Source organism: Motacilla alba, chromosome 27 (genome assembly GCF_015832195.1).
Source record: "Motacilla alba alba isolate MOTALB_02 chromosome 27, Motacilla_alba_V1.0_pri, whole genome shotgun sequence".
Lineage (NCBI taxonomy): Eukaryota > Metazoa > Chordata > Aves > Passeriformes > Motacillidae > Motacilla > Motacilla alba.
In genome coordinates, this window is record NC_052042.1 from 1,595,722 (window position 1) to 1,623,267 (window position 27,546).

Sequence of the window (27,546 nt, forward strand, 5' to 3'; positions counted from 1 at the left end):
GCCTGTCAGTGAGCGGGCGCTGCCGAAGAGGCCTGAGGGGCCGCGCCGGGCTGTGCCGGGCGAGCTGAGCGGAATCGCACCGGGCTGGACCAGGCTGGACCGGGCTGAGCCGAGCCGAGCCGAGCCGAGCCGTGCCGTGCCGTGCCGAGCCGAGCCGAGCCGGAGCGGTAGGTGCGGGCCCGGCCACAGCCGCGGAGACGGGATCCGGGTTACCGGGGTGCGGCGTTCGGTCTGGGAGCCGCGGGGTGCATCTGCCCGGTGGGGCCTGGCGGAGCTTCCGCGGCTGCCGGCGGGAGCAGCGTGTGAGGAGCCGCGGCCCAGCCGGGGGCTCCGAGCGGGTGATGGGCTCTCCGGGCCCCGCCGCAGCCGCTCCCTTCGCGGCGCTCTGTGTGGGTGTTCGCAGCATGGATGTCACTGCTGCCCGGCACCTTCTCGAGTCTGCGGCTCGCGGTGCCCCGAGCTCCCGGTGGCCCGGGCAGCCCGGCTTTCTGATCTCCCGGTGCCCTGGGCAGCCCGGCTTTCTGATCTCCCGGTGGCCCGGGCAGCCCGGCTTTCTGATCTCCCGGTGCCCTGGGCAGCCCGGCTTTCTGATCTCCCGGTGGCCCGGGCAGCCCGGCTTTCTGGCCCGGCTTTCTGATCTCCCGGTGCCCCGGGCAGCCCGGCTTTCTGATCGCCTGATGCCCCTCAGTGCCCTGAGCTCCCGATTCCCGGGGCTCCCGGTGCAGGGACTTCGCTGATCCCTGGCCCTGGAGAGGGGAGAAGGAAGCAGGGATGAGCTCAGCTCATCACAACACAACCGAGCCGGACCTTAATTTACCTTTTCACTCTGAGTGTCCCTTTAACACAACTAAATGCCTAACACTTTTTTTTCACTTTTTTTTTTTTTTTCTGGCAAAAGGTTAATATATTTCTTTGCTGATTAATAAGTTGCTGCTGTGGTTGATCTCAGATGCTTCCTGTCAGCTTTAACTGGTTCCATTAGAAACATGTGTTGAGTGCTCTGCACATGTACAATGCAGCAGTCTGAAACCAGCACCTATAAACAAAGTCTGAATTTCTTTTTCAACTGGCTTTCTAAACGCTTTTATGAGTAATAATTCACGCTTCTGTGCTGTGACATTAGTGATAAGAATAGCTGAACTGAGTGTGTCTGTAGTGAGCTGCTTTATTGCATTTTACCTCAGTTGAAATCTGTTATTGGCGCGGCCACCGGATTCCTTGGGAATGAGTCACTTGCTATTAACTATTAAATTTTAACTGTATTAAGAGACTGAAGCTTGTAGAGCGCTGTGAAGGAGCATAACATACAAACATAACTGAAAACCTAAAGGGTTTGTGGGCCCTGATCCAACACCACTGGAGTTAATGAACTTGAAGTTAATGAGTCTGTCCTGAGTCTTCTTTCCGTGTTAAATGGGAGAGGGTAGAGCAGTGCTGTTGTAGCAGTGACGAGGTGCTGAATTATTATTATAATTGCCAAGAGGATGCAGGCAAAGTGACCATGAATCAGCTTTCCCTCTGTGACCTTTGAACTTGCTGGCAAGTGTCAAATGTGTTGGTGGAGACAGAGGGATCGAGGCCTGGGGGACAGAAAGATTTCCAGCTTCTGAGACGAGCAGCTGGCTGGGAGTAAAAGAGCCCTGAGCTAGGAAGGGGTCTGGAGATGATGGGAGAGGGAGATGAGGATGCATGGAGGGACAGACACATGGGAATTGCATCTGTAGGAGAGTGGGCTTTGCTGATCATGGTTTAGTGACAGCAGGGCCCTGAAGAACATGGACCTTGTCTTGCCTAAAGGCAGCTCTGTTCCACAGTTCATGTGGGAGTTTGTCTCATGAGAGTCTGCTCAGTCTGGACAGTTAGAAATCGTCCCAATCAGTTCATATTTTGATTTTATAGTCACAACTGAATTGGCAGGACCAATCATAAATTAAGATAATGTAGAACTGCTTCTATCAATACTAAATTTAACTAAACTTTTGGGTTGGTTTTGCCAGTAAGGCATCGCAGCCTTACTGCTTCCCCATAGATTTACATGGATTTTATAAATATGATTGAAATGTAAAGCTGTAAAGCAGTGTAAAATAACAACTGGATCCACCTGCTTGGGCAGAATTGATTTTCAGGTGTGTCTCTGGTGGCTGCTGGAAGTTGTCCCTTTAGGTGCTTTATTGTATCATTTTGTTGTCGTTTAGGAAATAACTCCACAAGTGGGTTGTCAAAGCCATGGTGTTGTTAAGTGGCCTGAGAGCTGTGTGAGAACAGCTGGGAAGCAAATCCTTATCAGGCTGAAGTTTGTTCTGATTATTTCTGTTCTCCTTGTTTACAGAGGGGTTGGGAAAAGCTAGCCATTCTCTGAGTGAATGGGCTTGTGGCAGTGTTTGTAAACTCTGGGCAAGTGGTGGTGCTCGTATCTTTGTTCAGCAGCATGAAAAGAATTGTTCAGGGGTGAGCTGTGCTCAGGCTGTCCTCGAGGAAATGAGGATAAAGGCGTGTTTGGGTGCTTTTAGAAATCTGCTGATAATTAAACTCAGTCAAATATTTCCCTGCAGATTTTGTAACCAAACTATTGCAATATCCTAATGTCTGGTAACTGGAAAAAACAACTGAGGCTCATTATCCTGGTGTTTACAGTAAGCAACACCAGTGGCTGAAAGAGGATTTGGGAGTATTTACTATCAAACCACTTTAAAGAACATGTTTACACACTGCCTATCGTTTGTAATGTGACGTGCTCCTCCATAGGGCTGATAGTGCAGTGCTTCAAACAGGGAGCTTGTGGTGCTGTGGGGAGAAGGTTTTTAGCTTTCCCTGGTGCTCCTCTGGTGAATCTGTGCAGCCACACGGGAGGGACCAGAGGGGATTGTGCAGGAGCCCCTGGAATGGCTGGATGGGTCACAGTGGTTATCGAAGGGGAGGTGAAGGCTGAGAGCTCCCTGGAATAGCAGCTGCTGCTCTGACTCACTAGGATTTTAATCAGTCAAGCATTCTATTTATTTTCACTTTGGAGCTCTTAGATACACAAGGAAAATCTTTCCCCTCATCCCTTAGACATGTTCACTTAAAGCAGCATTAAGTGTGTTTTGAGGTCGGGGGGCTGTTGAGTGCTACAATTGGTTTTTTTGAGTCCCTTCTGACACAAACTGAAACCTGTCCTGCTGACAGCTCGGAGCAGTTTAAATCTCCACCCCAGGCCTGGGCTACAAAACCGGAACTGTCTGAATTTCAGTTCCATCTGAAACGTGTGCAGGCAAGGGAGCCCAGGGGTGGCATCCAGGCAGAGAGGAGCCAAGGATGGAGGGCAGTGGTGCCCAGGGTCTGAAGGGCTTGTACAAATAATTATGGAATGGTTTGGGTTAGAAGGGACCTTAGAGTTCATCCAGTTTCACCCCCTGCCGTGGACAGGGACACCTTACACTATCCCAGGTTTCTCCAAGCCCTGTCCAACCTGGCCTTGAATCCGTTTATCTATATCTATATATATGAAGTATGTATCTAAAATACATATATCTAAAGTATGTATGCATACATACATGCCTTTGGCCCCAAACCAGATTTTTAATGTGATCCATTCATGTAACAAGTATAATATTTTTTTTTCCTTTGGAAGAACCTGCTCCTTGACAAGGTTTGGTGGCTTTGCACAAAGATCTTGTAGGTAATGCCCCACGTAGGTTCTTTTGGCTGTAGTCTTGGCACTTTCTGCCATACTCACTCACAGCTGTTAGGACTGGAAGGACCCAAAAGGTGTGTGGTGTTCTTCTCAGCTGACATTCCCTGCTCTGGTGATGCAGAGATTCCTGGCTCTTCCCAGCTGTTGCTTTGTTGTGGTGGTCAGCAAAGCAACATGGCTAAAAATGCTCCTTGTGTTTGATCAAACCAGCAGCAGCTGCAAAGGCAACCTGAGTTAGTGCTCTGTGCACAGAACTCCTCTCCATAAGGAAGTGGGAAACCTCACTGAGACAACATAATTTTTTATCTTCTTCTTTGCTTTCAAACTAAATGTCAGTTGAAACTGCTGCTGAATGGCTACACTCAGATGAGAAGAAATCTCCATTCTGTGAAGTTGACTTAGGAAACCTTACATATATTTTAAAGCTCTTTCCCAAGTCTTTTTTGACCTAATGTATGGGCTGGTCCACAGAGCATTAACTGAAATTCTCCCAAAAGCCATTGTCCATGGGGATTGGAGCCAGGCACACCGAGCAGGATCCCATCTTATGGTGTGCTGTGGAGTGGTGCAGTGCTGGAAAGGTGTTTGCATGGCTCCTGTCCAGCTCTGAGTTTCTCTCACAGCGACTTCATGACACACAGAAATGCTTTTTTAAGGTCGCAGCTCCAAACATCTTCCAGCTGAGATGGAAGAGCTGAAGAGGACTTTAGAGAAGGAAGGAGGAGGTTTTAAAGGAGCAGAAAGCACGTGGTTGTCTCTTACATTAAAAATGTTTGAGTATCTCATTAGCTCTGACTCCCTTCAAGTCTCAGGTGACCTTCTCCGGTATTTTAGTTTCTCCCACACGTTGGCTGAGGGAGGAGCTGCCACCAGAGCGGTGCCTTCACAGCACAACTGAGACTGTTTGGCTTTCATTCTGTAAAAACACACTTTCTGTTTTACAGCAGTGGGAACTAACATTAGTTAACCCAAGGTGAGTAAACCCTTAGTGAAGATAAGGAGCAAGCAGGCTTTAAGCTGGTATCAAAAGCCCGTTGTGGGTTAGGAGTGCACTATCCACTCTTATCTCCTGCATCGTTACCTGACTTCCCTTTTCTGCCTTGAAAATAACGAGCCCATCACATGTCCACAGAAGGAAGAAAGTCCAGGATCTGGAAATCAAGAATTACAGCTGTATCTAAGTGAGCTGGCTGAGGGAGAGGAGAAGCAGCTCTGGGTAGGACACAGGCGTGCTCCAGCTCAGCACCATGGAGCTCCTCGTGCTGTTTGTCTGCGCCCTGTGTCTGTACAGGAAGCTGCACTCATCCTGGAGCTCGTAAACAGGCAGGGGAACCGCAGCTCCAGAGTGTCTCACGTGGGTAAATCCTGCTCTTAGTGGGCTTCCTGTGGATCCTCTGGCACCCATTTGCTGCTGCCCTTTTATCTGGAGCTCCCTGAGAAGGGCTGTGGGGTGGGTCTGAGCAGAGACCGAGTGCCTGCGTCTGAATTCATGGGACTCAGGAGCTCTTTGCACCTCTCTTAGCCCCCTTCCACGTGCACAGAGATGAGTCAGGCCTGTTCAGTTCTGAATCACAGAATCACTGAGCTTGGAAAAGACCTCCAAGGTCATTCGGTCCAGCCTTCAACCAAATCCCACCGTGCCCACTAAGCCATATCATGAAGTGCCTTGTCTGCTTGGTTTTTGAACAGCTCCAGGCATGGGGACTCCAGCAATGCCCTGGCAGCCATTCCAATGCCTGACCAGCCTTTCAGTGAAGAAATTTTCCCAACATCCAACTTGAACCTCTCCTGACACAACCTGAGGCCATTTCCTTGTGTCCTGTCTCTTGTTTTCTGGGAGCAGAGCCCAACCCTCAATTGGCTTCAACCTCCTGTCAGGGAGCTGTAGAGGGCAATAAAAGTCTCCCCTGAGCCTCCTTTTCTCCAGGCAGAAGTTACACTTCAAAAACTATTTAAAAGTTCTGATTGCTTATTTTTAATCACAGCTTCTGCCCACCATGCTTTGCTGTACACACCATAAAAATAGTTGGCATTTGACTTTTCCAAGGACTGAAAATTGTGCAGCAGCAGTTAAACCAGGCTGGGCGTGCAGGTTCTGGTCCTGCACAGCCCCACAGACCTGAGTCACACATTAAACTCCTGAGCTCTGCCCGGGTCGAGGCCGTTGCTCGCAATTGCTGCCTCGGTCTCTTTGAGTCTGCAAGTGAGGTAGAGCTTTGTTGACTTTAATCTCAGTTATGTTTCCTTGTTATTCTTTGCCATTTTAGAGGGCAACAAAGACTTGCAGTTCTGTTTCTCCCCTCTCTCTGCTCTCCTTTGACTCAGCCAAGGAGGGACTTGTAGAATTATGTATTTTTTGGCGATGGGGATTGGTTTGCCCTGAAGGACCTTGAAGGTGAGGGGAGGGCAAGGAGAGACAGAGTTAATGCAAGTCAGGAGAGAGTGAGGATAAAAATAACCCTGAACTTGTCAGTTTGGTCACTGGTGGCTGGGTTAGTCATCTGGCAGGCTCTGCTCCTGCTGCTCCAAGGGATTATTTTACAGCATTGAGAATTGACATAATTTCTGTAGAGGAGAGGGAGCGGGACGGCCGTAATGAGTGGGATACTGTCATCAGCACTTCTTTTGCACAGCAGCTGTTCTCTGTTTGGCTGCTGAATGTGGTCATTGTTGACTTTCCTTGTATACCTGCCGGGTTGTTAGGTGACTCACAGCACCAAGGTTCATGCACTTGGCTCCCAAATGCCTCCCCTTTTCCTTGGTGGTCATTCAGGCTTGGAGCACCCACTCATTTTGTCATTTTCCTGATTCATCTCTGTTGCCAGGAGCCTGTTGGAGTAAATGTCCTGTTGCCCCAGGCAGCTGCTCAAGGTGGGGAAAAAAGGAAAGAAAAAAGGAAAAGGGAAAAAAAAAAAAAAAAAAGGAAGAAAGATTTGTGCAGATTGAAGCTGATGAGCCCCAAGGTGTGCTCCTGTAGTGGTGCTGATATCTTTCCTGGCCTGTGTTAAAATGTTCCTCCTTGTCCTATCCTGGGTTTGTGCTACTTAACTCCCCTATACATTGCCCAAGGTCCAAGGTTTCTGAACTTACATGGGTTGTTGAAGGGTAGAAATGATCATTTCAAGGTTTTACACTGTACAAGAAAGGGGTCTCTGCCATTAAGGGGCAACAGAGCACATTCTGGTTTATAAGGAAACAGCTGGTTTAACTTCTCCAGAATCCAAGGTGAGGGGATCAGGGGCTACACCAAGGCTGTATCCCCCAGGGGCTCATGCTGTAGGGAACTCCTCACTCTCCACATTGCTGATTTTCACCCCTGGGTATCCCCATCCTGTCCTTCAGTGCTTTGCTTCCATGCTGGTTTATGATCCCCTCTTTCCATCCCCAGCTCTCTTCCACCTTCCCCTGTGCTGCCAATTGGCCAAGGTTTGGCCTGTGTTGGGACTTGTTTGGAGCTCCATTTGTGTTCCTCACAGCTCACAGCCTGTGCTGATCCCCTCCCCAGCTCTCAGGCAAAGGGTGATTCCAGCACCATCGCTGTCCTCTATCCCACGCCAGCTTCCGTGGATCCTGACTCTGTAAGAGCTCCACTTCTGATGGGCTTGAACAAGGATTGCAGAAGTTGTTGGTGATGTAGGGGAAGGAGGGGAGTGAGGGAGGATCTGTGGATGGGCAGGTTGGCTGTCAAGCCTGGCTTCATTGAGGGAGGATGAGGAAAGGCTTTGAGGATGACTGAGCACAGGGGAAAAATGAATTAGCTGGGTTTATGGCCATTCATGTGGTATGAGAGCACCGTGTCATTCCTCCCAGGTGCACTCTAGGAGAACTTTCATGTCTTCCCTTTTTCTGGAGATGAATATTCTTCCTGTTTAGTGATATGGGAGTTCCTTCTTCTCCTTGGTTTCACTGTTTATATTTAAGGGAATATACCAAGAATTAAATTTCTCTGGAACCTCTGTGGTTGCATACTTTCAGTCATGAGCATGTTGAATATTCAGATCTTCAGTGGTCCAAGTCAGAAATGGAAGACTGATACTCCAGGGTTCTTCTCCAGCTCAGAACATGGTCAGGACCTTGATTTGAATTATTTATTAATTATGATATCTTCAGGAGCCTCCTGTTTCTCATGAACTTGAAGCTGCTTCTGTCTGTGAAGGATTTTGACAAGTGTTTTGTTTTTCTGCTCTTGCTCAGTGTCTCCCTGAAGCTGGGAAATGGCCGTCATGGGAATTGCGTGCCAAAGAGCTCCTGATCCAGCCGTCAAGCACAAAAAGGAGCTCATGGCTGCCGAGGGGCTGAAGGAGACAGTGAGTGAAAAGCAGAGCAGTGTTTGCAAAGTAGAAGATTCAAAGAAGGTCATCTTTCACAGTCAGTGGAAAATCCTGAATGATGTAATCACCCGAGGAACAGCAAAAGAAGAAACAGAAGGAGGCTGTGCATCAATTTCTATTATTGCCCAAGCAGAATGTGAGTAGCAGGGCAGGCTGCGCTTCATTGAGAAAAAGGAATGTGTAAAGAGGGATGAGATTTCACTCCCTCGGCGCTCCTGGAGAGCTGAGGCCACATCTATTTGTAATCCCATGTGGGGTGGAGCTGATGACACATCCCAGACTCTATTTAGGAAGCTCATGAAATCTCCTAATAATGTGGCAGCATCCACTGAATAAAGCATAAATAACAGACCTGTGCACCTCAACCAGGTCTGTGTCCCGTGGGACACCTGTTCTTAGCTGACTTCTGAAAGGGGTTTAAAAGAGGGGATAAAGAGGAGGAAACCAAAGTAAAGCTGTCATCTGGGAAAGAGCTGGGGGATCAGGAGATAGCTGGGAAGCCTGCTGATTGTGTGGGAGGAAGAATGCAGTGTGGGTGGTGTAACATGACTGTGCAGTGATTGTCTGGATCACTCATTTAGCACAGTGGTAAAGCTGTTAGAGTCCAGTTGTTACTAGGAGAGACTTTGCCTGGTTTAAGACAAGTAATGATCCTGGTTTGTTTTTTTTCCACAGGTGAAAACAGTCAGGAGTTCAGCCCCACTTTATCAGAGAGATCCTTTATTGCCCACAGTAAACGTTACAGGTGAGATGCCTCTTAACACAAACACCCCTCTTCACTGCTGTTTTCTGACTTGTCCATGTTCCAAATCACCCTGGCTCTCTGCAGTTAAAATATTTTTCCAAAAGCACTCCTGTTGGAATTAGCTCTTCAGTCTGAGGCCTGGTAAGAATGTGTCTTTCCCAAAACATCTTCCTATCAGAAAAAATACAAGTTTAGGCACAAACCACCTGAAACACCTTGCCTTATTGGCAATGCCTGCAGATTTACTGCCCTTGTAGCCTTCTGGCTGTTTCTGGATGGTCACATTTGTTTTGAAACGACTGATTTTCTTTTTTTTAAGGTTCATAGGCTTGAGGTAGAAGGATCCAGGGAGAAATTTTCAGTCTTTTTAACTGAACTTTGTTGATGCTTTTGAAACTGTTACACCAGCTGCTGAAAAGCTGTGTGAAACCTGGGGTGCTGCTAGAAGGAGTCCTCAGAAAAGGGAACAGCTTAATTTCTTGGAAGGATAAAAGGGGATGAGAGAACCTTTGCTTAATGACAGCATTAACAAGAGAAGTTGTGAACACAGAGAAGCTGGAAGTGGTAATAGGGACAGTGCCACTTGTGACAGACAAGTAGAGGCCTGGGAATTGCTTTTCTGGAGTCACCTGGGAGTGAGCTGCTTGTTCCTCATGAGGAATATCTTCCTGTTGGTAGCCCCAGCACCCTGACATGGGTGACTGGGGTGCAGAATTAGGTGCTGCCTGTTTCCTGGTGGCTTCAGACACCTTGTAGGGTGTGTGGTTTGGCACTGCCCAGTGGCTTTAGGATGTGGTCCCATGAACCATCTGAAGAAGTGCAAAGTGACCCATTTCTGAGGGGTTTTATGTGGGATCTGGGGTTTTCTGGGATGAACACCAGCTGTGTATTCAGGCTCAAGGCACTGTGCTGGTGCCATCAGCCAGAACTCTACTTGTGGCATCTTTTAGCACTAAGACACCAGGAAAAGATGGAGAGAGTGGCTGTGCCCTGCATCACCAATCAGGAAAGGCAGAGAAATGTATCAGAACTGTTCCAAGTCAATGGAACAATTGCTTCATTTAAAGACAAAAAATCTTGTTTTCTCTTAGAGCTTAATTTAAAAAATCTAACTTCTATGATTGGTATTGAACCACAGAATCACAGAATGGTTTGAGTTGAAAGGAGACCACCTCTTTCTGACCCTGAGTAACTGCAGGCAAATATTCCTCTTGAGAGTTCATCTCTTTGTGCAGACCCCAGCTGGAGTGTTGTGTATATCTGTACACATTCTTAGAAATCATGTTGTAGTATTGGGCTTTATAAGCCAGCACATTTTGGCTTTTTGAAGCTGTTTTATTGGAGTGCTCTTAGTCATCCCTCTTTGCTGTGCAAAGCTCTTCTTCTTCAAATCAGAGCAGGCATTGATATTATGAAAACATTTATTAATTTTATTATTTTTAAAAATAGACTGCATTTATCCATCATCTCTGTGTTCACTAGAAATAAACCACAAACTGTCTCAGAGCAGCCTGGAGACATGCAGAGCTTTCCCCTCTACTTGGCTATGTTCAAAAAAGAGACATAAAAGAAAGCTGGAGAGGGACTTGGACAAAGGAGCTGGAATGACAGGCCAAGAGGAATGGCTTCCCCCTGCCAGAGGACAGGGTTAGGTGGGATATTGGGCAGGAATTGTTCCCTGTGAGGGTGGGCAGGCCCTGGCACAGGGTGCCCAGAGCAGCTGTGGCTGCCCCTGGATCCCTGGCAGTGCCCAAGGCCAGGCTGGACGAGGCTTGGAGCAGCCTGGGACAGTGGAAGGTGTCCCTGCCATGGCAGGGGTGGCACTGGATGGGTTTTAAAGTCCCTTCCCACCCAAACCATTCTGTGACTGTACATTCCAGTCTTGTTCTTCCAGAATTTGTAAACCCTGGGTCGCTTTAATGTTTTGCTTCCCCCACACCCTGACATTTCTTTTACACAATGCCAGAGGTGCTGCTGGGCCTGGACCTTGAACTTACCCCTACTAGAAGGCAATAAGTTGTGTTTTAGTTCTCTGTTGAGTTAGCAGAGTTGCTAATTTTCCTCCTGTGGGTTGGAGGTGCCATGTGAGCTGTGCTGGCACTGCCCCATCTCAGAGCCCTGCTGTGTTCTGCTTTCCAGCAGCCGCTCGGACAGCCTCGATCACATCCCCAACAATGTGGCCCATGCCACAGAGGGCAGAATGGCACCCACCTGGAGAGGGAGGCACCGGGGCAGGGCCAGGAAGAAAAGGCACAAGAAAAGATCCAAGCTGAAAGGACAGCCTGTGGCTGCTGGCAGGAGAAGTCCAAGAACTCCAGAACAGGAGAGCTGCACCCCAATTCCTGTCCAGGTGAGAATCTTCCACCTTCCTTTTGTACTGTCCCTGCAAACTCCTAACAGCTCCTGGGTGAATTTTGGTGTCTGTACTGAGGTTCCTGCTCAGCTGTTTGGTTTTGTTTTCTAGGAGGATGAATCCTACCAAAGTACTCTTTACAGAAACAGTTTTTGGGTTCCTGAATTTAACAAGGACTTGGGCTACGATCCACTGTCTTTTGAGAAGCCTGCCCATGCCCCTCTGTCCATGGGCAAACTCCATTCCCCAAGGAGCCAGTACAAAACTGAACTGCACAAGCTGATCAGCCCTATTCAGTGCCTTAATCATGTTTGGAAACAGAGGGACACTGTTCCCCAGCCTGAGACTCTCCATCCTTTCCCCTACAACATCCTTCCCCCCCATTTCCCACATGTGGACAGTCCTCTCCATGCCAAGAAGCAGAATGCTCTGGACACATACTTCCATGGTGACCTCAAATATCAAGACAGTGACTTTTCTGGCCTAAACTTAGAATATAATTTCACCAAATGCATCAACCAGTCTGTGCAAACCAGTTCAGACAAGCTTTCTGTGGAAGAATATTTGGTAGATGCCTTGAAGGGGAGCGTGAGTTTTGGAGAACCACAAAATTTAGCCAGCCTGGCCAAGACGTGGAGAGGAGGTGGGCTGGAGCTGAAGGAACAATTCCATGAAGCAAGTGAAAATGAAGGCGTGCTGCTGAACGAGGTGATCTGAGCCACTCTGGGGTGTGGGAGGCAGAGTTTCTCCTGGGCTTTGGGAGAGGGATAATCTGCATCCATGTGCTTGCTGCTAAAACTGTGGTTTCTGAATGGTTCTGGATCTGGTTGAAGCTACCAGATAACGATACAGAGTTGTTTTCTGCAGGAATTACAGCCCTGCTTGTCTCAGACTGCTGGCTCCATGCTGTGCTCAGTCACCAGACATGCAGGCCTGTCTCTGAGCAGTGGTTCTGTGCTTAGTCAGTCTTCAGCCACGTCCTCTGTTTGCTCGGGAAAAGCCCAATCCATTCAGCCAGGCTGCAATATTTTTTTGGCTCTGGATCAGCTGGAGTGTGACAGAAACCAGGGCTGGGTAGAAGGGGAGGTGCAGGAGGCCAGTTTGTGCCTCTGCTGGGACCAGCAGCTCCTGCAGCGTCCCTTGCAGTGTCCCACGGGGCCTGGGCACAGAAATGCATTTGAATCCTAGGGACACGATTCGCTTCTTCTGAATTCAGTTCTCTCTCAACACATCAGAGTCCTCCTGGAGGACTTACCTGGGGTCAGTGTGACCCTGTCAGTATGGTCTGTGGAGTTCAAGGTGTCCCTTGCCTGCCTGAACGTGTTCACACTGACACCTAAGGCACAGTCTCCATCTACTGCCTGCAGAAAAGCTTTCACAGTGTGTGCATTTAGTCACAGGAATCTGGGTTAGCTGTAGGATTCAGCTTTGCAGTTATGTCCTGCATGAGAAGGGAGGGACACAGAGCTCCAAAGCCATCCAAATCCTGGTGGCCTTTCTTTACAGCAGTGGGGTGCACTCAGATCCAACAGAGCCCACAGAAATCAGGTGGGTTCATCCTGTACAGTTTCATCTCAAGCCTGTGACAGAAGTATCTTGTACTGAGATTTCTAGAGGGGGGCTGTGGTATCTGTCCTTGTGCTGCTTCTGAGAATGTTGGTCGCCATGCAGCTCAACATTTAAGTGTCTCTTTCCTTGCTTCATCTTGTTTTCTGTTTGGACTTCCAGAAGCTGAAGCCGGTGGATTACGAGTACCGAGAAGAGGTTCACTGGACCAAGTGCCATGGTTCTTTGGGCATTGGCTCTTTTGGGGAGGTGTACAAGATAGAGGACAAGCAGACAGGATTTCAGTGTGCTGCCAAAAAGGTAATTCTGTGTGAGAGAAGGACACAAGACAGCACACGGAGAGAAATCTCTTCCCTCTCCAGGACCTTGTACAGTCACGGTGAAGTGCTGCTGTTGTGTCCAAGGGAAACCTTCAGGGGGGGTGTAAGGCAGAGAAGCAGCTGGAGGACCTGAATGTGCAGAAGGGCCAAGCTCAGCAGCCAGAAAAAAGCTCATTTGGCTCTAAAGTGTGCTGAAAGGGATCCTGGGTGCTGAGGCGAGAGCAGAGCTTTCTGAATGATTGTGAGTGACTGCAGGGGAGCAGCAGCTGCGTGGGTTGTCTGTTATCTGACTATTCTTACCTTAAACCATGTCTGGTGTAAGTGGTTACATGGCAGGTATTTATTTCCCTGTTGAAAAAGGAATAAAGTAGGAAAAACCCAAGGCAGTCAGTAGGCTCTGAAAACAGGGCTTTCATCTCCTCAGTGTCAGGTGCAATGCTGGCACGTTGTTCTGGGGTGATGCTGCTCCAGATGCAGCAAAGGATGTGTGTTCTTCCAGAAGCTGGCACTGTAATCTGTTGCACTCCAGGATATGCCATTGCCACATGATGTAGGAAGTGTGTGGAATGTAACTTGGATCAGGGTATTGATTTGTGGGCTGCTGTGGGGGCCTCAGGGATGCAGACAGAGGGATAGTGCAAGGAGAAGAGGAAAATGTAAACTATTTCATTTGAACTTACACTTGAATACTTTCATCACCCCTGTGAACTGATGTTTCTCACATTACTTCACTAGAAAACTTCGTGTGGGAAGTGTTTGCCTTGAGTACAAAAATATTATGTGCAAAAAGAACCGTAACTTTCATTTTCCAGTTTAAAATGTTCATTTTCCCCCGTTTACACTGGGCCCAGCTTGCTGTGCTCCCTGTGGAAAGATGTAAGAGGCAAGACAAGCCAGTGTGTGTATTTATTTAACCATTTCATAACCATTCAGGTGTCAGCTATAGAAACAAACATCTCTCAAGCATGTAGGAAATTAATTCCTGTTCTGCATCCTCACAGTTCAGGTGTGAAATCTTGTGGTGACACAACCAGCTTGTTTCCTGTCAGTGTGTAGCTATTTAAATGTATTATCCATTTGGCAAATCCACAGTCTTGGGAGAAATAGCTGTTCCTTGTGGGGTGTATTTTCAGGAAGGAAGATGGTTGTGCTGAAAAGGGAAACATGAAAGTAGGAGAAGCTGAAGTCTTTCAAAATGTCATTTCCCCCCACTAATTACTGAAGGATAAATGATACTTCTTTATATCAGAAATGCATCTTCTCAGATCACACTCTGAAAGCAGAGAGTTCCAACATGCAAATTGGACACTTCTCTGTGCTCTATTTAATTTTCCATGAGTGGCTGTCTGCAGTTCCTGCTGCCTCACTGTGACAGGAGGCCACTACCTCACCTTCTTTCACCAGACTTGGTGCTGGAAGCACCTGCTCTCCAAATTCTTGAGATGAAAGAAAACCAGCTATAGCTGGATTGCTGACAGAGGAGAAATATGATGCATCTTTTTCCCACCAGAATCTTCATGACTCATGTTTTCCTTCTGGACTTCAGCAAATTCTTGTTTTATTTAGTTTGGCTGAACCTACTGAATAAAGTTTTTCTTTAACCATTTGCAGGATGAGCACCACCTAACAAGGTGATCATGCAGATCACTGCTTGTGGACATATTTTGTATTCCCTCCTGTTTTAGGGGAGTTGATTTTTTGCCAAGTTTTGCACCATCCCCAGTTTTTTTTTCCCTCTCTTTCCTAAAAGCAGAATGTTCTGTTGTCAAAATTATCCTTTTACTGAGACAGAAATTACCTTCCTCTTGAAGGGTACCTTCAAGGGTCCCTTGAAGGGTCTTTAGCTGTAATCTGGAGTTATTGCAAGCTGGCACCTCTTGTGATGAATTTTCACTTCCCTTAGACATTGAGGGTTTATCATCTTGAGCATTCCCACTTCTCGCTGCGTTCCCCGAGTTCTGTTCAGGGAGGTCACAGAATTACGTTTGGAAAAGACCATCAAGCCAAATTAACCCCTCTCTGCTGTCCCACAGCCACCAGAGAGGGACAGTTGTGTGAGGATGCATCCCAGGCTTGGCTCAGTTGTCCCTGTTCCTGCAGGTGCAGGTGGAACACTTCCGTGCCGAGGAGCTGACGACGTGCGCGGCCGTGACGAGCCCCAGCGTGGTGCCCCTGTACGGCGCCGTCAAGGAGGGTCCCTGGGTCACCATCTTCATGAAGCTGATGGAGGGTGAGCAGGGGACCATGCAAGCACCGCTGGCACTGTCCAGTGCACGCTGACCTCCTCTTCCTCCTGCCCCAATATGAATCTGTTAGTTCCTCAGTGCATCCAGGATATTGCTGGTGTGAATTCGCGAGTGGGTTGGGATGGGTGTGTGTAATCCCTGCAGTGGGCTTGCTGTGGGGGGAATGATTCCCAGTCCTGCCCTATTCCAGTTCAAGGTGTGTCTTTTTCACAGTAAAACACCTCTGGGGCTGGTTTGTGCTTCCTGGTGGTTTGCAGGACACCAGTGGGGCTCATGGCCCTGGCTGTCTAAGCAAACCTCGATGATTCCATTGCCTGGTGCTCTTTCTGTGGCCAGAACCATGGAAAACAGGCTGTGAAGAATGAGTAGTGGTCAGTAACACCTAGAAATGCCTGTTCTGATCACAGAGCAGTTGCTTTAGCTCCAGAGCAGCAGTGTTAAACTGGCACTAAGCAAAAAGCCATATGGACAAGGCCTGGTTTTGTGGGCAGCAAAAACTCTGGGTATAAACAAAAGGAACTGAGCCATGTGTGGAAGGTAAGTGCTGTCAGACCTGGAAAATCTCATTTTTTCAATGGAAACAACCAGGAGTGCTAATGATGCTGGGGAGAATTTAAACATAAGATAACATGGACTCCCTGGATTCCTTCCTAGGTGGCTCATTAGGGCAGCTCATTAAACAGAGTGGCTGCCTGCCAGAGGACAGAGCCCTCAGCTACCTGGGCCAGGTGTTAGAGGGTCTGGAGTATCTTCATGCTCAAAACATTCTCCATGGAGATGTCAAAGGTAGGAAAGTGTTTGAAGTACCTTGTTCTTCTTTTCTTAGAAGAGACAAACTGCTTGGAGATGAAATTATGGGATTACTTACTAAAGTTATGGGATCTACTAGACTTTCAGATCTATGTTTGAAATTAGAGTTTCCCTTGGTTCTAGACTGCTGAGACTATCATATTTGTCACCTCTTCTTGTCACCCCATGGGTCTGCCAAGCTGCTTGCCCAGGCTGGCCCACCACTGGGCTGCAAGAATCTCCAGGGCAGGTAATTGGTGGTTTATAAGAGATAATTACAGCCCTGTACTTGCTTAAGCCAGTGGCAGGAGGAATATATCCTTTGGGCTTAGAAAACTGTAGTTGTGTGTGCTTTTGAGTGTTTTTCCCATCTCCTGATGCAGAGGAGACTAATGGAACCCTTCTCCTTGGCAGCTGAGAACGTGCTGCTGTCGGCCGATGGCAGCAGGGCCCTGCTCAGTGACTTTGGCCACTCTGCTCACCTGCACCCAGATGGGCTGGGAAAGTGCTTGGTCACAGGTGAGGCTTCGCTGCTGCTCTTCTGAGGAATTGCCCTTCTGACTCATTCTCTCTCATGAGCATTTACATGTGGCTGATTTGCAAGCAACTGCTCGGGATGTCTCATTTATTGGTATTACTGTGAGGCATCCCACTGACAGCCAAAATGACCTGAAATTTGGGAGGTGATGGTCTTCATCTCCCAGGCTAGAAGGGTTTTTGGTAAGATTGTCAGCATGCTGCATTCAGTGTTTTGTCCCTGCAAGAAAGCAAACTGAAACTTTTAAATCCTACTCAGACTTGTTGTGTAAACTCACTAAATAGTGGGGAAGAGTCCTGATCTCCACTAAAGAAAATTCCCTTTTTTTGGCATTAAACTTAACCATGCTTCTTCATGCAGCTGTTGAAAGAGAAGGGTATGTTTTCTAAAGTCAAGCTCATGTTTTGCCTCCCAGATTTGCTTGCAAGGAAAGTTTAATCCTTATTCTGTGTATAAAGGATGGGTCTGAGAGGGAGCAGCTTCTGAGAGCACACAATGCTGCTTTTTGGGTTAAGGAGGAGCCCTTCCGCTATGGAGAAAAGCTGGAAGAGCTCAGATTCTTCAGCCTGGAGAAGAGAAGGCTCAGAGGAGACCTCAGAGCCCTTTCCAGTGCCTAAAGGAGTTCCAAGAGAGCTGGAGAGGGATTTGGGACAATGGCCTGGAAGGACAGAGCAAAGGGGAATGGCTTCCCACTGCCAGAGGGCAGGGTCAGATGGGATATTGGGCAGGAATTGTTCCCTGGGAGGGTGGGCAGGCCCTGGCACAGGGTGCCCAGAGCAGCTGGGGCTGCCCCTGGATCTTTGGAAGTGCCCAAGGCCAGGTTGGATGGGGCTTGAAGCCACCTGGGATAGTGGAAGGTGTCCCTGCCATGGCAGGGGTGGCACTGAATGAACTTTGAGGTCCCTTCCCACCCAAACCACTCCGTTCTAGGAAGCTGACATGTCTCACTTCAGCTGAAAAGAGAGGGATCCTGCTTTAGGCCTCCTACCAGTGGCACTGGGGCAGTTCTCCTGCCTGCATGCAGTGAGTTTTCTCCTGGATGGTTTTAGGGAACTACGTGCCTGGCACAGAGACCCACATGGCCCCGGAGGTGGTGATGGGGAAGCGCTGTGACTCCAAGGTGGACGTGTGGAGCAGCTGCTGTATGATGCTGCACATGCTCAATGGCTGCCACCCCTGGACCCAGTACTACAACCACCCTCTGTGCCTGAAGGTGAGTGACCCAGCCTCTCTGCAGGTGAGCTGCCAGAGCTTGTTACTGCTGGCCAGGGAGCACTCACCTCGGGCTGAGTGGCTGGGAGCCAGCTGGGCATCTGACAGGATACCAGCCTTGCTCCGGGAGCTGAGCATTCCCTGTGCTTGCTCTGCTTGGGCTGTTCTTCCATGCCCTGCTCATGCCTTGGGTGTGACTTTGGAGCCATTCAGCTGTAATAAAATTACTGTTCAGGTCTCACTTAATGCTTTCATTTCAGTTGGAAACGCTGTCGGGGTGGGAAGAACCTTCCTGAAATCAAATTAAGCCTCTCTGGTCTAACCTCTTTCACTTCCTGTTTGTTACACAGATCGCTAAAGAGCCGCCTCCTCTGAGGGAAATTCCACCTTCCTGCAACCCTCTCACTGCTGAGGTTATTAAGCTGGGGCTGGAGAAGGAGCCTCTGCAGAGGGCATCTGCATCAGAGCTCAAAACTAAGACCAGCGTGGCACTTGAGGAAGGTAGAAATGTCCTGATGGAACTGATGCAGCTGAACCTTTGTATTCCCCCTGGGAGAGCTGCTGGTGCTGTTCCTTTTGGAAGGGCCAGTCTGTTTTATTGTCCAGTATATCATTTTCACAGCATTTCTGCATATTTTGGGTTGATGGCTTCTGCCTGCAGCTGAGTGTTTGTCACCCAAATAAAAGATGATTTCCTGTGTGCTGTCACATGCTCTTCTTCCTTCTCTGCTGAAGGAGATGAGCTCTCTGTGGGTTTGTTCAGGTGCTGTGCCTGGGCTCCTGTCAGCTGAGGCATCAGCTGCACCTGGAGAGCCTGCTGTGCAGCACAACTGCAAGCAGGGGTTTATTGCATCCTTAGCTGTAACTCATACTTGTGGTTCAGCCTTGCCCCTGACACATCACGAATTTATTTCAACTTAATCCTGCTGAGTGGTTCTGTAATACAGCAAGAATTTGTGGAGGTGATCTGGTTTTATCTTTTGAAGAAACTGGGCATTTTACAGCAAATGCACTTCAAAAATTCTTACAGCAAAGGGAAACTTTTACCTTTTTATTGATTTATTTGATAATGTTTGTATCTTTTTTTTTTTTTTTTTAGTGGGAGGTGTGAGAAGCCCCTGGAAAGGTGAATACAGAGAGCCCAGACATTTCTCTTTGAACAAAGAAAACAGTGCACAAACATCCCTGTCCCCCACAGTGAGCCCAGTTTCTGAGATTGGTTCTGACCCAAAACTGTCAGTCAAAGTTTCCTGTGGCAGCCCAGTCCTACCACCTCCATCTCTGGAGCAAACAGAGGAGGTTGAGGGACCCCACTGGAATGAGGGCAAGGAGTTACCTGAGACCTGTGATCCCCCACCCCTCTCCTCGACTCCTCTGCCCCTGAAGAGCTGCAGCCATGTGGAAAGAGCCACAACCATTTCAGAGCAAGAACTTCAGCAGCTGGAAATTGGTGAGCACTGGGCTGGGGGAGGAATTCAGCTCTTCTTGCTTGAGAGCAGGATAAAAATACAGCTGCTTTCTCTTGGCTTGTTGACAGTTATTTTTGGGTTTTCAGCTTGGATGTCATTTTGCTCACAGTTCCTTTCTCGTTACACAAATTGCTCAACCTTCCTTCAGACTACCAAAACTAATAGTTCTTAACCAATTAAATGTGCCACAAAAGGAGTGAACAGAATTTCCTTCCTCCTGAACAGGGGAGAACCTTCTGAGAGAGGTGCAGGAACCTCTTGGAAAACAGCCTGTTTCAGGCTTGTGCTTGTTTGCACTGTGTAAACAGTGTCAAAATTCCAACTTCATCTGGAATTTTAGGTTCAAACTGTTTTATTTTTTTTTAATTGAGGCAAGCCAGGATAAAAATAAAGGAATGGCAGATGTCAAGCAAAGCAGTGCAGGTAAAATCAGCCTGCAACTGTTTAGTTCTGGGCATTGGAAAACCTACAGCCATCAGCTGAGGAATTTGGTTACAACAGCAAACCAGAGTTTGAAAACCAGCAGTAAATTCAGTGTGGAAATCAGAGGTTTGTCCAGTTCCATTGCCCCGATATAACTCTACATTCCACTTTTTTTCTCCCATATTTCTTATCTTTTTTGAGTGAACTGAAGGAAATTAGGAAGAGAGTTGTTTGAATTGTAACTGTGTCAGAAAACTGAGGAATTTTAGGGGTTGCTGATGGGCAGCTGCTTTCTCAAATGGATTTGGGTCTCAGCAGCATTGTAAGAGCTGGTTATGTATGGGATATCTGGATATTATCAGGAATATTTGCAGTATTTGTAAGTACTTGTATCCAGATAAGGGAGTACAAACTTCTAGATACTTGTGAGGGCTGAGTACATGAGTTTGACCTTTCCCTGATAATGTGGATGGATCTAAAGTGATATCTCACAGTAGACATAATGGGTGAGAACTGGTGAATTTGGGGTGCTATTTTGCGTGTTGTTGCACAATATCCATCTCCTTTTGGCTCAGTTTCCCCGTGTCACAGTGCTGGCTGTGGTCTCTGCATGGCAGAGTTGTGTGTTGGGCTCTGCTGGCACCAATATGATTCATTAAATATTGCTGAAGAAGCTTTGGGTATGCATTGCAGAGCTGTGATTAGAGCAGGGAGGCATGGAGGGAAGCACTGGAAATGTCTCCCTTCTCTTCTTTCTGCTGCAGAACTGTTTCTGAACAGCCTTTCCCAGCCTTACTCTCTGGAAGAGCAAGAGCAAATGCTTTCATGCCTCAGCATCGACAGCCCCTTCGTGTCAGATGCCAGTGAGAAGGTGAGTGGGGATGGGTGGGGGGTGGCTGGCTGGCCCCTCGGGAAAACTGGAAGCTGTGACCAACAGAAATCTGGAATTTCTCCCCTTTGCTGCTGCTTTCTGATACCAAATTTGCTGGGGAGCACGTTGGGAAGAAAGCTTTGCTCATGCCCGGTGCGGTGTTGAGGGTCCTGTCCAGCATGGATCCTGTCCTCCAGAGGCTCTCCTGTGCTGTATCCTCACCAGAAGCTTCAAGAGTGTGGATACAGAAAATGGCAGCAGCCTCAACCCTGTCTGTGCAGGAGAAGGGAGCTGGGGAAGCAGTGATGGAAGTAGGAGCTGCACCAAGCAGCTATGCAGGGTCTTCTTCCTGGCCATGGCCACCAGTGAGGGGTTTAGGGAAAGACCAGGAGAGTAGGACAGGAAAACAGACCCAGATCTTGGATATTCATTCCCAGCCTATGGATCTATTCTCCATGAACTTACTTTAACCCATTGATAGTAATGAAGACATAATCCTAGTTATTTACCAATTTCAATGAGATTGGTTTGCTCTCTCTGGTGATCCTAAGGTGGGGAATGCCAGTGAGGAACATGGAATAGGCCTTGTTGGACCAGGGAAGGACAAAAGCCCTTCAATCAGTTTTCAAAGACATTGAGTCCCCAGTTTGTGCATCCTGGCATCTGCAGGAGTCAGTTCTGATTGGGAGCAGCTTTGTGTCCTATTTCTCAGTCTTCTCAGTCTTCCAGTGCTTTTTGAGGAGGACTGAGGGAGTTCTGCACAGCTCAGCTGTTGACACACACAGTGTGCAGTGTGGGATCTGACTCTGCTTGGTTTTTCCCACTAACACCTACGCCATACCTGTAACTTGGTTTTGACTGGTTCAGACCTCTGTGCTGGTGTCAGATTGACTGGGACAATACAGACCCTTCCCAACAGTGCAGCAGCATAGAGCCCATGGTTGGTTTTGTACAGTTAACTGTTTTTCCTGGATGTTTCTAATGTCAGTAAGTGACAAATATTTTAACTGATGCTTAATTATCCTGCCAATCAGTATAACCCCTTTTTTCTCACCCAGTTTTTCAGCTCATTGTTGATTTAACTATTGAGAATATCTGATAATGTCTGCACACTGTTGCACTGCTATCCATTCCCTTTCCCAGGTGGCACATAAATGTTGACTAAGGCCCAGCTTTAAATCCCTGTGGGTGTGGATTTCCACCTTTCTCCTCCTGACCTTATTTTAATGCTCATCTCCTGCCAGCTCATTTTCTTTCAGAGCCTTAGACAAACTTGTGCTTTTTCCTGCAGAACTCCATGAAGGCCTCTCACAGCTTGAGGGACACCATGAGCTCTGGGATCCATTCCTGGAACAGCCAGGCAGAGGGGCAGAGCTGCAGCTGGAACAACCTGCTGAGCCGCAGCCGGCACACGGACACCCCCAGCTGCTTCAACGGTGGGTCTGCATCCCCATAGCAGGCAGAAATGGCCAGCAATCACTTTCTCACTGTCCAGATGGGCTGGATATGGAGTTTTTGAACTCCTTTTGTCCTTCAGTTGCTGTGCCAGCACAGCCCCCCCCTAAAGATGGGTTGTGAGGTGGCCCACTCTGCCCCAGTCACAGATGGGTCAGTGCAGTAAAATCCAGGGAAGTTTCTGAGCACACAGAGCCTGTGTGCCCTGCTTCATGCAGCTTCCACGTGCAAGGAATGTTTTATAACCACAAACATCTACCCAGAATTTTGAGGGCATATTGTGCAAATTAATACATCCCTTCAGCTGCTTTCTTGCTAAATGCAGCTCTGCTCTGTGAGTCATTGCTGTCTGCAGCAAGCTCCATGCTCAGCAAAAGACGTACATAAATTAAATCCTAATTACAAAAATGAGCTTTTCCTGATGCGTGTGCCTTGTCAGTCAGTTTTGCTGTGGACTGTGAGATCCTTGTGGCTCAGCAGAAGTTAAAGAACCTCTTGTGTATTCCAGGAGTGAAAATCCAGATCCAGTTGCTAAGTGGAGAAAATTTGCACATCAGGGATTTCCACAGGACAAAGGTGGGAGACATTGCCACGGGGATAAGCAGCCAGGTGAGACACAGACTGGAGTTCAGTGCATCATTTGAGGAATGATTTCTTCCCTAGTGCAGCCTCATAACCCCTGGATGCCAGAGAGACCCAGGAGTGGTTCAGGGATCCTTAGGACACCTGTAGAAGGAGAACCTCAGTGCTGCTGTTGTGAGTGTGGTACCTGAGGATGTTTTCTGAATCACAGAATCATTAAGGTTGGAAAAGACCTCCAAGATCATCAAGTTCAACCTTCCACCAGGCCCACTAAACCATATTTCCAAGTGCCACATCTACTCATCTTTTGAACCTTTTCAGGGATGGTGATTCCACCACGGTCCTGGCCAGCCTATTCCAATGCTTGTCCACTCTTGCAGTGAAGAAATTTTCCCTAATATCCAGCCTAAACCTAGTACCAAACCTGAATTGTAAGCCAGTGCCAATTGTCAGAGTATCTATATCTTGGAATATAGATATTCTGTGCTGCAGCTTAAAAAATCTTTCTCCTCAATTATAAACTCTTTCCCCTCTCCCTGAAGAATCATATATAGCTTTTTGTCATGAGCAGTAGCATCAGCTCAGGGAAATGAGCTGTGTTTGGCTGGGGTGCTTCCAGCTTGTTCTGTTGGAGATGTTGACACACTCCTGTGAACCTCTCAGTGGGCTGCTTTGGCTGTTCCTGAAAGAAACTCTGGAGTGTTTGTGGGACTGTGACTTATCTCAGTGTAAAATGGGATCTAAAAGATCTCTGTGTGAAATGCGATTGTCTCTAAAAGATGTTGCACCAGTCCAGAAAATGTCCCAGTGGTGCTGGTTCTCTCTAGACTCTGTTCTTGTGGACATCACAAAGCAAAATACCTGCAGAGGAGCTCAGGTGCCCAAACGCAGCTCAGGACTCCCCAGCCATGGCCCGGAGCTCGGGGAGGCACTTTGGCAGCAGGGTGGGCACTGCCCAGTCCAGTTCTGAGGCATTTCCTTAGGAGAGGAGTTCAGGATGTTCCTGCCAAGCACGAGCCTCTCCCTGGGAGCTGCTCTTGCCTTGGGAAGCCGGGTGTGGTGGAGGGGTGTGATGTTCTGGAGGAGACTGGAAGTGCCTCTGAGCTCTGTGTGTTCTGCTCCCCAGATCCCCGTGCCTGCCTTCAGCCTGGTGACCAAGGAGGGGCAGCCTGTGCACTACAACATGGAGGTGCCTGACTCTGGCATCGAGCTGCAGTGCACCCTGGCCCCCGACTGCAGCGTCAGCTGGGCCTGGCGCGTCAAGCACGGCCAGCTGGAGAACAGGCCCTGAGGCCCTGCCTGCTTTGGAGGTTTGCACCTTGTGCAAAGAAGGAATTGCAAAAGCTTCTGACCTCTCCTGCCGTGGAGCACCAAGTGCAGTGGCTGGTGTTTGTGCTGCAGCAGGATCACAGCTCACTGCCCTCGGGCGTCGCTTCTGTTGGTTGCTCTGATCCACTTCCAAGACGTGTCCTGAGCTTAGACATTCCCTAGGACAGTGGGAACTACTTGTTTTGGCTGTGTTAGAGCTTGAGAATGGTAGGTGGAAGTTCCTCACTTTTCAGAGGAAGGAGGTCGTGCTTTTCAGGAGAGCGGGGCCATCGGGTGAGAACCCTTGCTCTTGCTCCAAGGTGAGGCCGGTCGTTGCTGGGCTTGCCCAGAGGAGGAGCTTGGGTGCCCTCAGTGTAGCTGGTGTTGGTTGTGCCAAGGGGAGCTGGCTGACTTATTTCCAGCTGGAGGAAAAAACATTTCTGTAGGCTCTGGGGAGCATCATCTCCACCTCAAGCCTTTAGCATGGGGAGAAGCCACAGCAGTCGCTGGCTGGCTCTTGGTTTCACCTCCCACCCTTCCCCACAGTTGCTTCATTCTTGAATGAGAAAAGGACTTTGTTCCCAGAAAGAGCTTTGCTTGCAGCTCCCAGCTGCAGGTCTCAGAGGAGCTGGTGCTCTCTCTGGTGTCCCTGGCAGGCAGGGCAGGAGAAGGGTACAGAATTCCATGGTGGGAGGCTGGAGGTGTTGTTCCTCCATCCTGTTCCCGCCTCTGATGTGGGACTTCAGGTGCACTGTCCCAACCTTGGAGGAATAAGGGACATCAGCTCTGTCAGCTGTGACTGGGCTGAATTTTATTGCAGAGTTTATAAAAATCTCCCTCCCAGCTCCCAGTCCAGCCCAGTGCCCCAGTTCTGTGAGCTCAGCCTGGCCTCACAAGGCTTCCCATTCCTCCCCTCACTTTGGACTGGGTTCACTGAGTGGGATGGGCAGCTGGGCCTGAAATGCCTTAAGCTTTAAACTGTTTTTTTTTTTTACTGATTTGTGAATGTTTGGAACATACTGAAACCTCACAGGTCAAGTTCAGGTGGGCGGGTGTCGTTCGCCCTTCTCCATCCCAGAACAGATCCCGAGGGAGGCGTGAGCTCCCAGTGTGCTTGCTCAGGGCTGCTCCGGGCCTGGCACACCTGGAAATCACAGTCCCTCCCTGTGGCTGTGGCTCTCCCAGAGCTCTGAGGCTGCAGCTGAGCAGGGGCAGAGCAGCAGCTCCCAAAAGCCAGGGTGGGCTCTGCCAGGTCCATGCTGCTCTGGGAGACACAATGGGGCAGCAATGCTGGCAGTCTTCCCGAGGGAAGTTCACTTAGAAAAGAGCTGGGAAAAGCTGAACTCTGAGCTCCCTTTTTGAGGAGCAGCACTCCTTAAACAGTGGATGCTCTTTCCCTTTGGACTCCCAGAACATGGGCTGGTTTTGCTCCACCAGACAGTGACATCCCTGATCAGAAAACTCAAGTTTGTAATAAGAATGATGTCATAAGAAAGTGGAACTCATGAAGAAAAATTAAACCTGTCACCACTTTGGGTATCATTTTTATAGCACTTTTTGTTCTAAAGCACTTAATGCGTTGTCCAAAATAGGCACCTAATTATATCTACTATGCCACATTCAGAGTCTTTTTAGTAAATAATTAACACATTATGCACATGTCTTCCAGGAGGGAGTGGGGAAAGGAGGAGGCTGGCTCGATTTCTTTTTTCAGATGCCATAAACTATTAAGAGTTTAAGCTCTGGAGCAGGAGGGATCAAAGTGCCTCTTCCAGGGCTCCCAGGAGCTCCCAAGCACAGGTTCAGTGCATGCCTGGCTCCTTTCCTGAGCTTCCTCTAAGGGGACAGGAGGAAAACTGTTGGTTGTTTCTGTGATTGTGTCAATCCCAAAGCATCATGGGTTCCATCCCAAAGGCTGCACTTGTGCCTCTGTCGCCTGGGGGATGCTCCCAGGGATCTAGGATCCAGTCCTGGTATCTAGTTCCATGCCTAGGCATTGGAATTGAGCCCTGGAGCAGCAGGGAGGGAGCAGCAGGACTGTCTGCAGGACTCCTGGGCTCTGCATCTGCGACATTAACCTGAACTCAGGCCACCTGCACGAGGGCAGGAAACCTGCCTTGGGCCTGGGATGTCCTTGCAGGGCCCATGGAGATGTCTGTGTTCCCAGGCCCATGGAGAGCCCCTGCTCCATGGAGATGTCTGTGTTCCCAGGCCCATGGAGAGCCCCTGCTCCATGGAGATGTCTGTGTTCCCAGGCCCATGGAGAGCCCCTGCTCCATGGAGATGTCTGTGTTCCCAGGCCCATGGAGAACCCCTGGTGCATGGAGATGTCTGTGTTCCCAGGCCCATGGAGAGCCCCTGCTCCATGGAGATGTCTGTGTTCCCAGGCCCATGGAGAGCCCCTGCTCCATGGAGATGTCTGTGTTCCCAGGCCCATGGAGAGCCCCTGGTGCATGGAGATGTCTGTGTTCCCAGGCCCATGGAGAGCCCCTGCTCCATGGAGATGTCTGTGTTCCTCAGTACCCTCATAGCAGCATTAGCCAGGATTCACCATCTTTGTTTTGTCCAAAGCCTTCAGCCCTGTTTTGCTGCCACCACAAGTGCCCGAGTGAGGCTGCAGGTTCCCAGCCCACAAAGCTTGGCCGTGTCACTGCTCTCAGGGTGAGGTGTGTGTCACAGTCCCTGCCTGGGGACAGACACAGCCCCACAAACCACTGGTGCCTTCCCAGTCCCTGAGCTGGGGTTCTCCTCTGGGATGATCTCCAGGCTGTGCTGCCAGCCAGCCTGGGCTCTCCCTGGCTCTCTCCTGCTGCCAGGACAGTTTCCTCTTCCCTTGGCTTGTCACTTGGCTGTGACAGGCACAAACAACCTGGCTTCCAGATGAAGGCAATACTGACAGCAGAAAGTCGGGAAAGATTTGCATTATCCTTGTTCAAATTTAGCTGGAACTGTCAGGTTTCATAATGAGTGTTTAGGACAGAACCCCAGCTCGGGGTGGGGAGGACAAGTGGGTAGGAGTGATAAACACAGATGGCTCTTGTCGTGCAGCTCCTTCCGGAAGTCTGGAAAACTCGCTGCTGGTGCGGCGAGGTGGAGCTGAGGATCTCGTTGGGATGGGCACTGGGGGAAGGTGCTGGAACGAGGAGCTTGTATGGAATAATTGACACTTTATAAAACTGTGATTTCATGAAAGTTAATGTTTTTGACCTGCATTTTCACAGGGAAAAAAATAAAGCTAAAAAAAGAGAAGATTTTGTTTGTTGTTGTCACTGGTGGTGATGCTGAATGAGGCATTTTCCAGGAAGAAGAGCCTGGTCTGAATGATTCTGCTGTATAACTTGGGTTTGGGGGATTCAGGAGAAGTCAGAGAGGAGGTTTGGGCACTGCCCAGGTTCCCCAGGGAATGGTCCCAGCCCCGAGGCCGCCAGAGCTCCAGGAGGGTTTGGACAGCACTGCCAGGGATGCCCAGGGTAGGATTGCTGGGGTGTCTTTGCAGGGCCAGGAGTTGGACTGGATGATCCTTGAGGGTCCTTTCCAGCCCAGGATATTCTAGGATTCTGTGATTTCTGGAGCTGAAGAGGCAGCACTAACTTGGATGGATCCCAGGCTTTGCTGAACAGCCTGGCATCTCTCCTTCCAAGCAGACAGTCCTTTGTCCTCCCTCT

At 48.9% G+C, this 27,546-nt stretch overlaps 1 protein-coding gene across 3 annotated transcripts; it reads left to right on the top strand.

Annotated features, from left to right (window-relative positions):
- The first annotated feature begins 99 nt into the window (after positions 1–99).
- On the top strand, positions 100–27,132 carry MAP3K14 (mitogen-activated protein kinase kinase kinase 14). Of its 3 annotated transcripts, none has more exons than XM_038162935.1 (16): positions 100–167; positions 7,868–8,140; positions 8,680–8,749; positions 10,889–11,099; positions 11,214–11,810; positions 12,831–12,968; positions 15,089–15,218; positions 15,889–16,020; positions 16,438–16,542; positions 17,611–17,774; positions 18,124–18,274; positions 18,873–19,223; positions 20,430–20,536; positions 21,828–21,972; positions 22,500–22,600; positions 23,700–27,132. In XM_038162935.1, the coding sequence occupies exons 2-16, from the start codon at positions 7,888–7,890 to the stop codon at positions 23,862–23,864; spliced, it is 2,820 nt and encodes a 939-aa protein (XP_038018863.1). In that variant the 5' UTR covers positions 100–167; positions 7,868–7,887; the 3' UTR covers positions 23,865–27,132. The 3 variants fall into 3 exon arrangements, with proteins under 3 accessions (XP_038018863.1, XP_038018865.1, XP_038018864.1); XM_038162937.1 differs by having other exon boundaries at positions 10,892–11,099; XM_038162936.1 differs by having other exon boundaries at positions 134–171.
- The last annotated feature ends 414 nt before the right edge of the window (positions 27,133–27,546 follow it).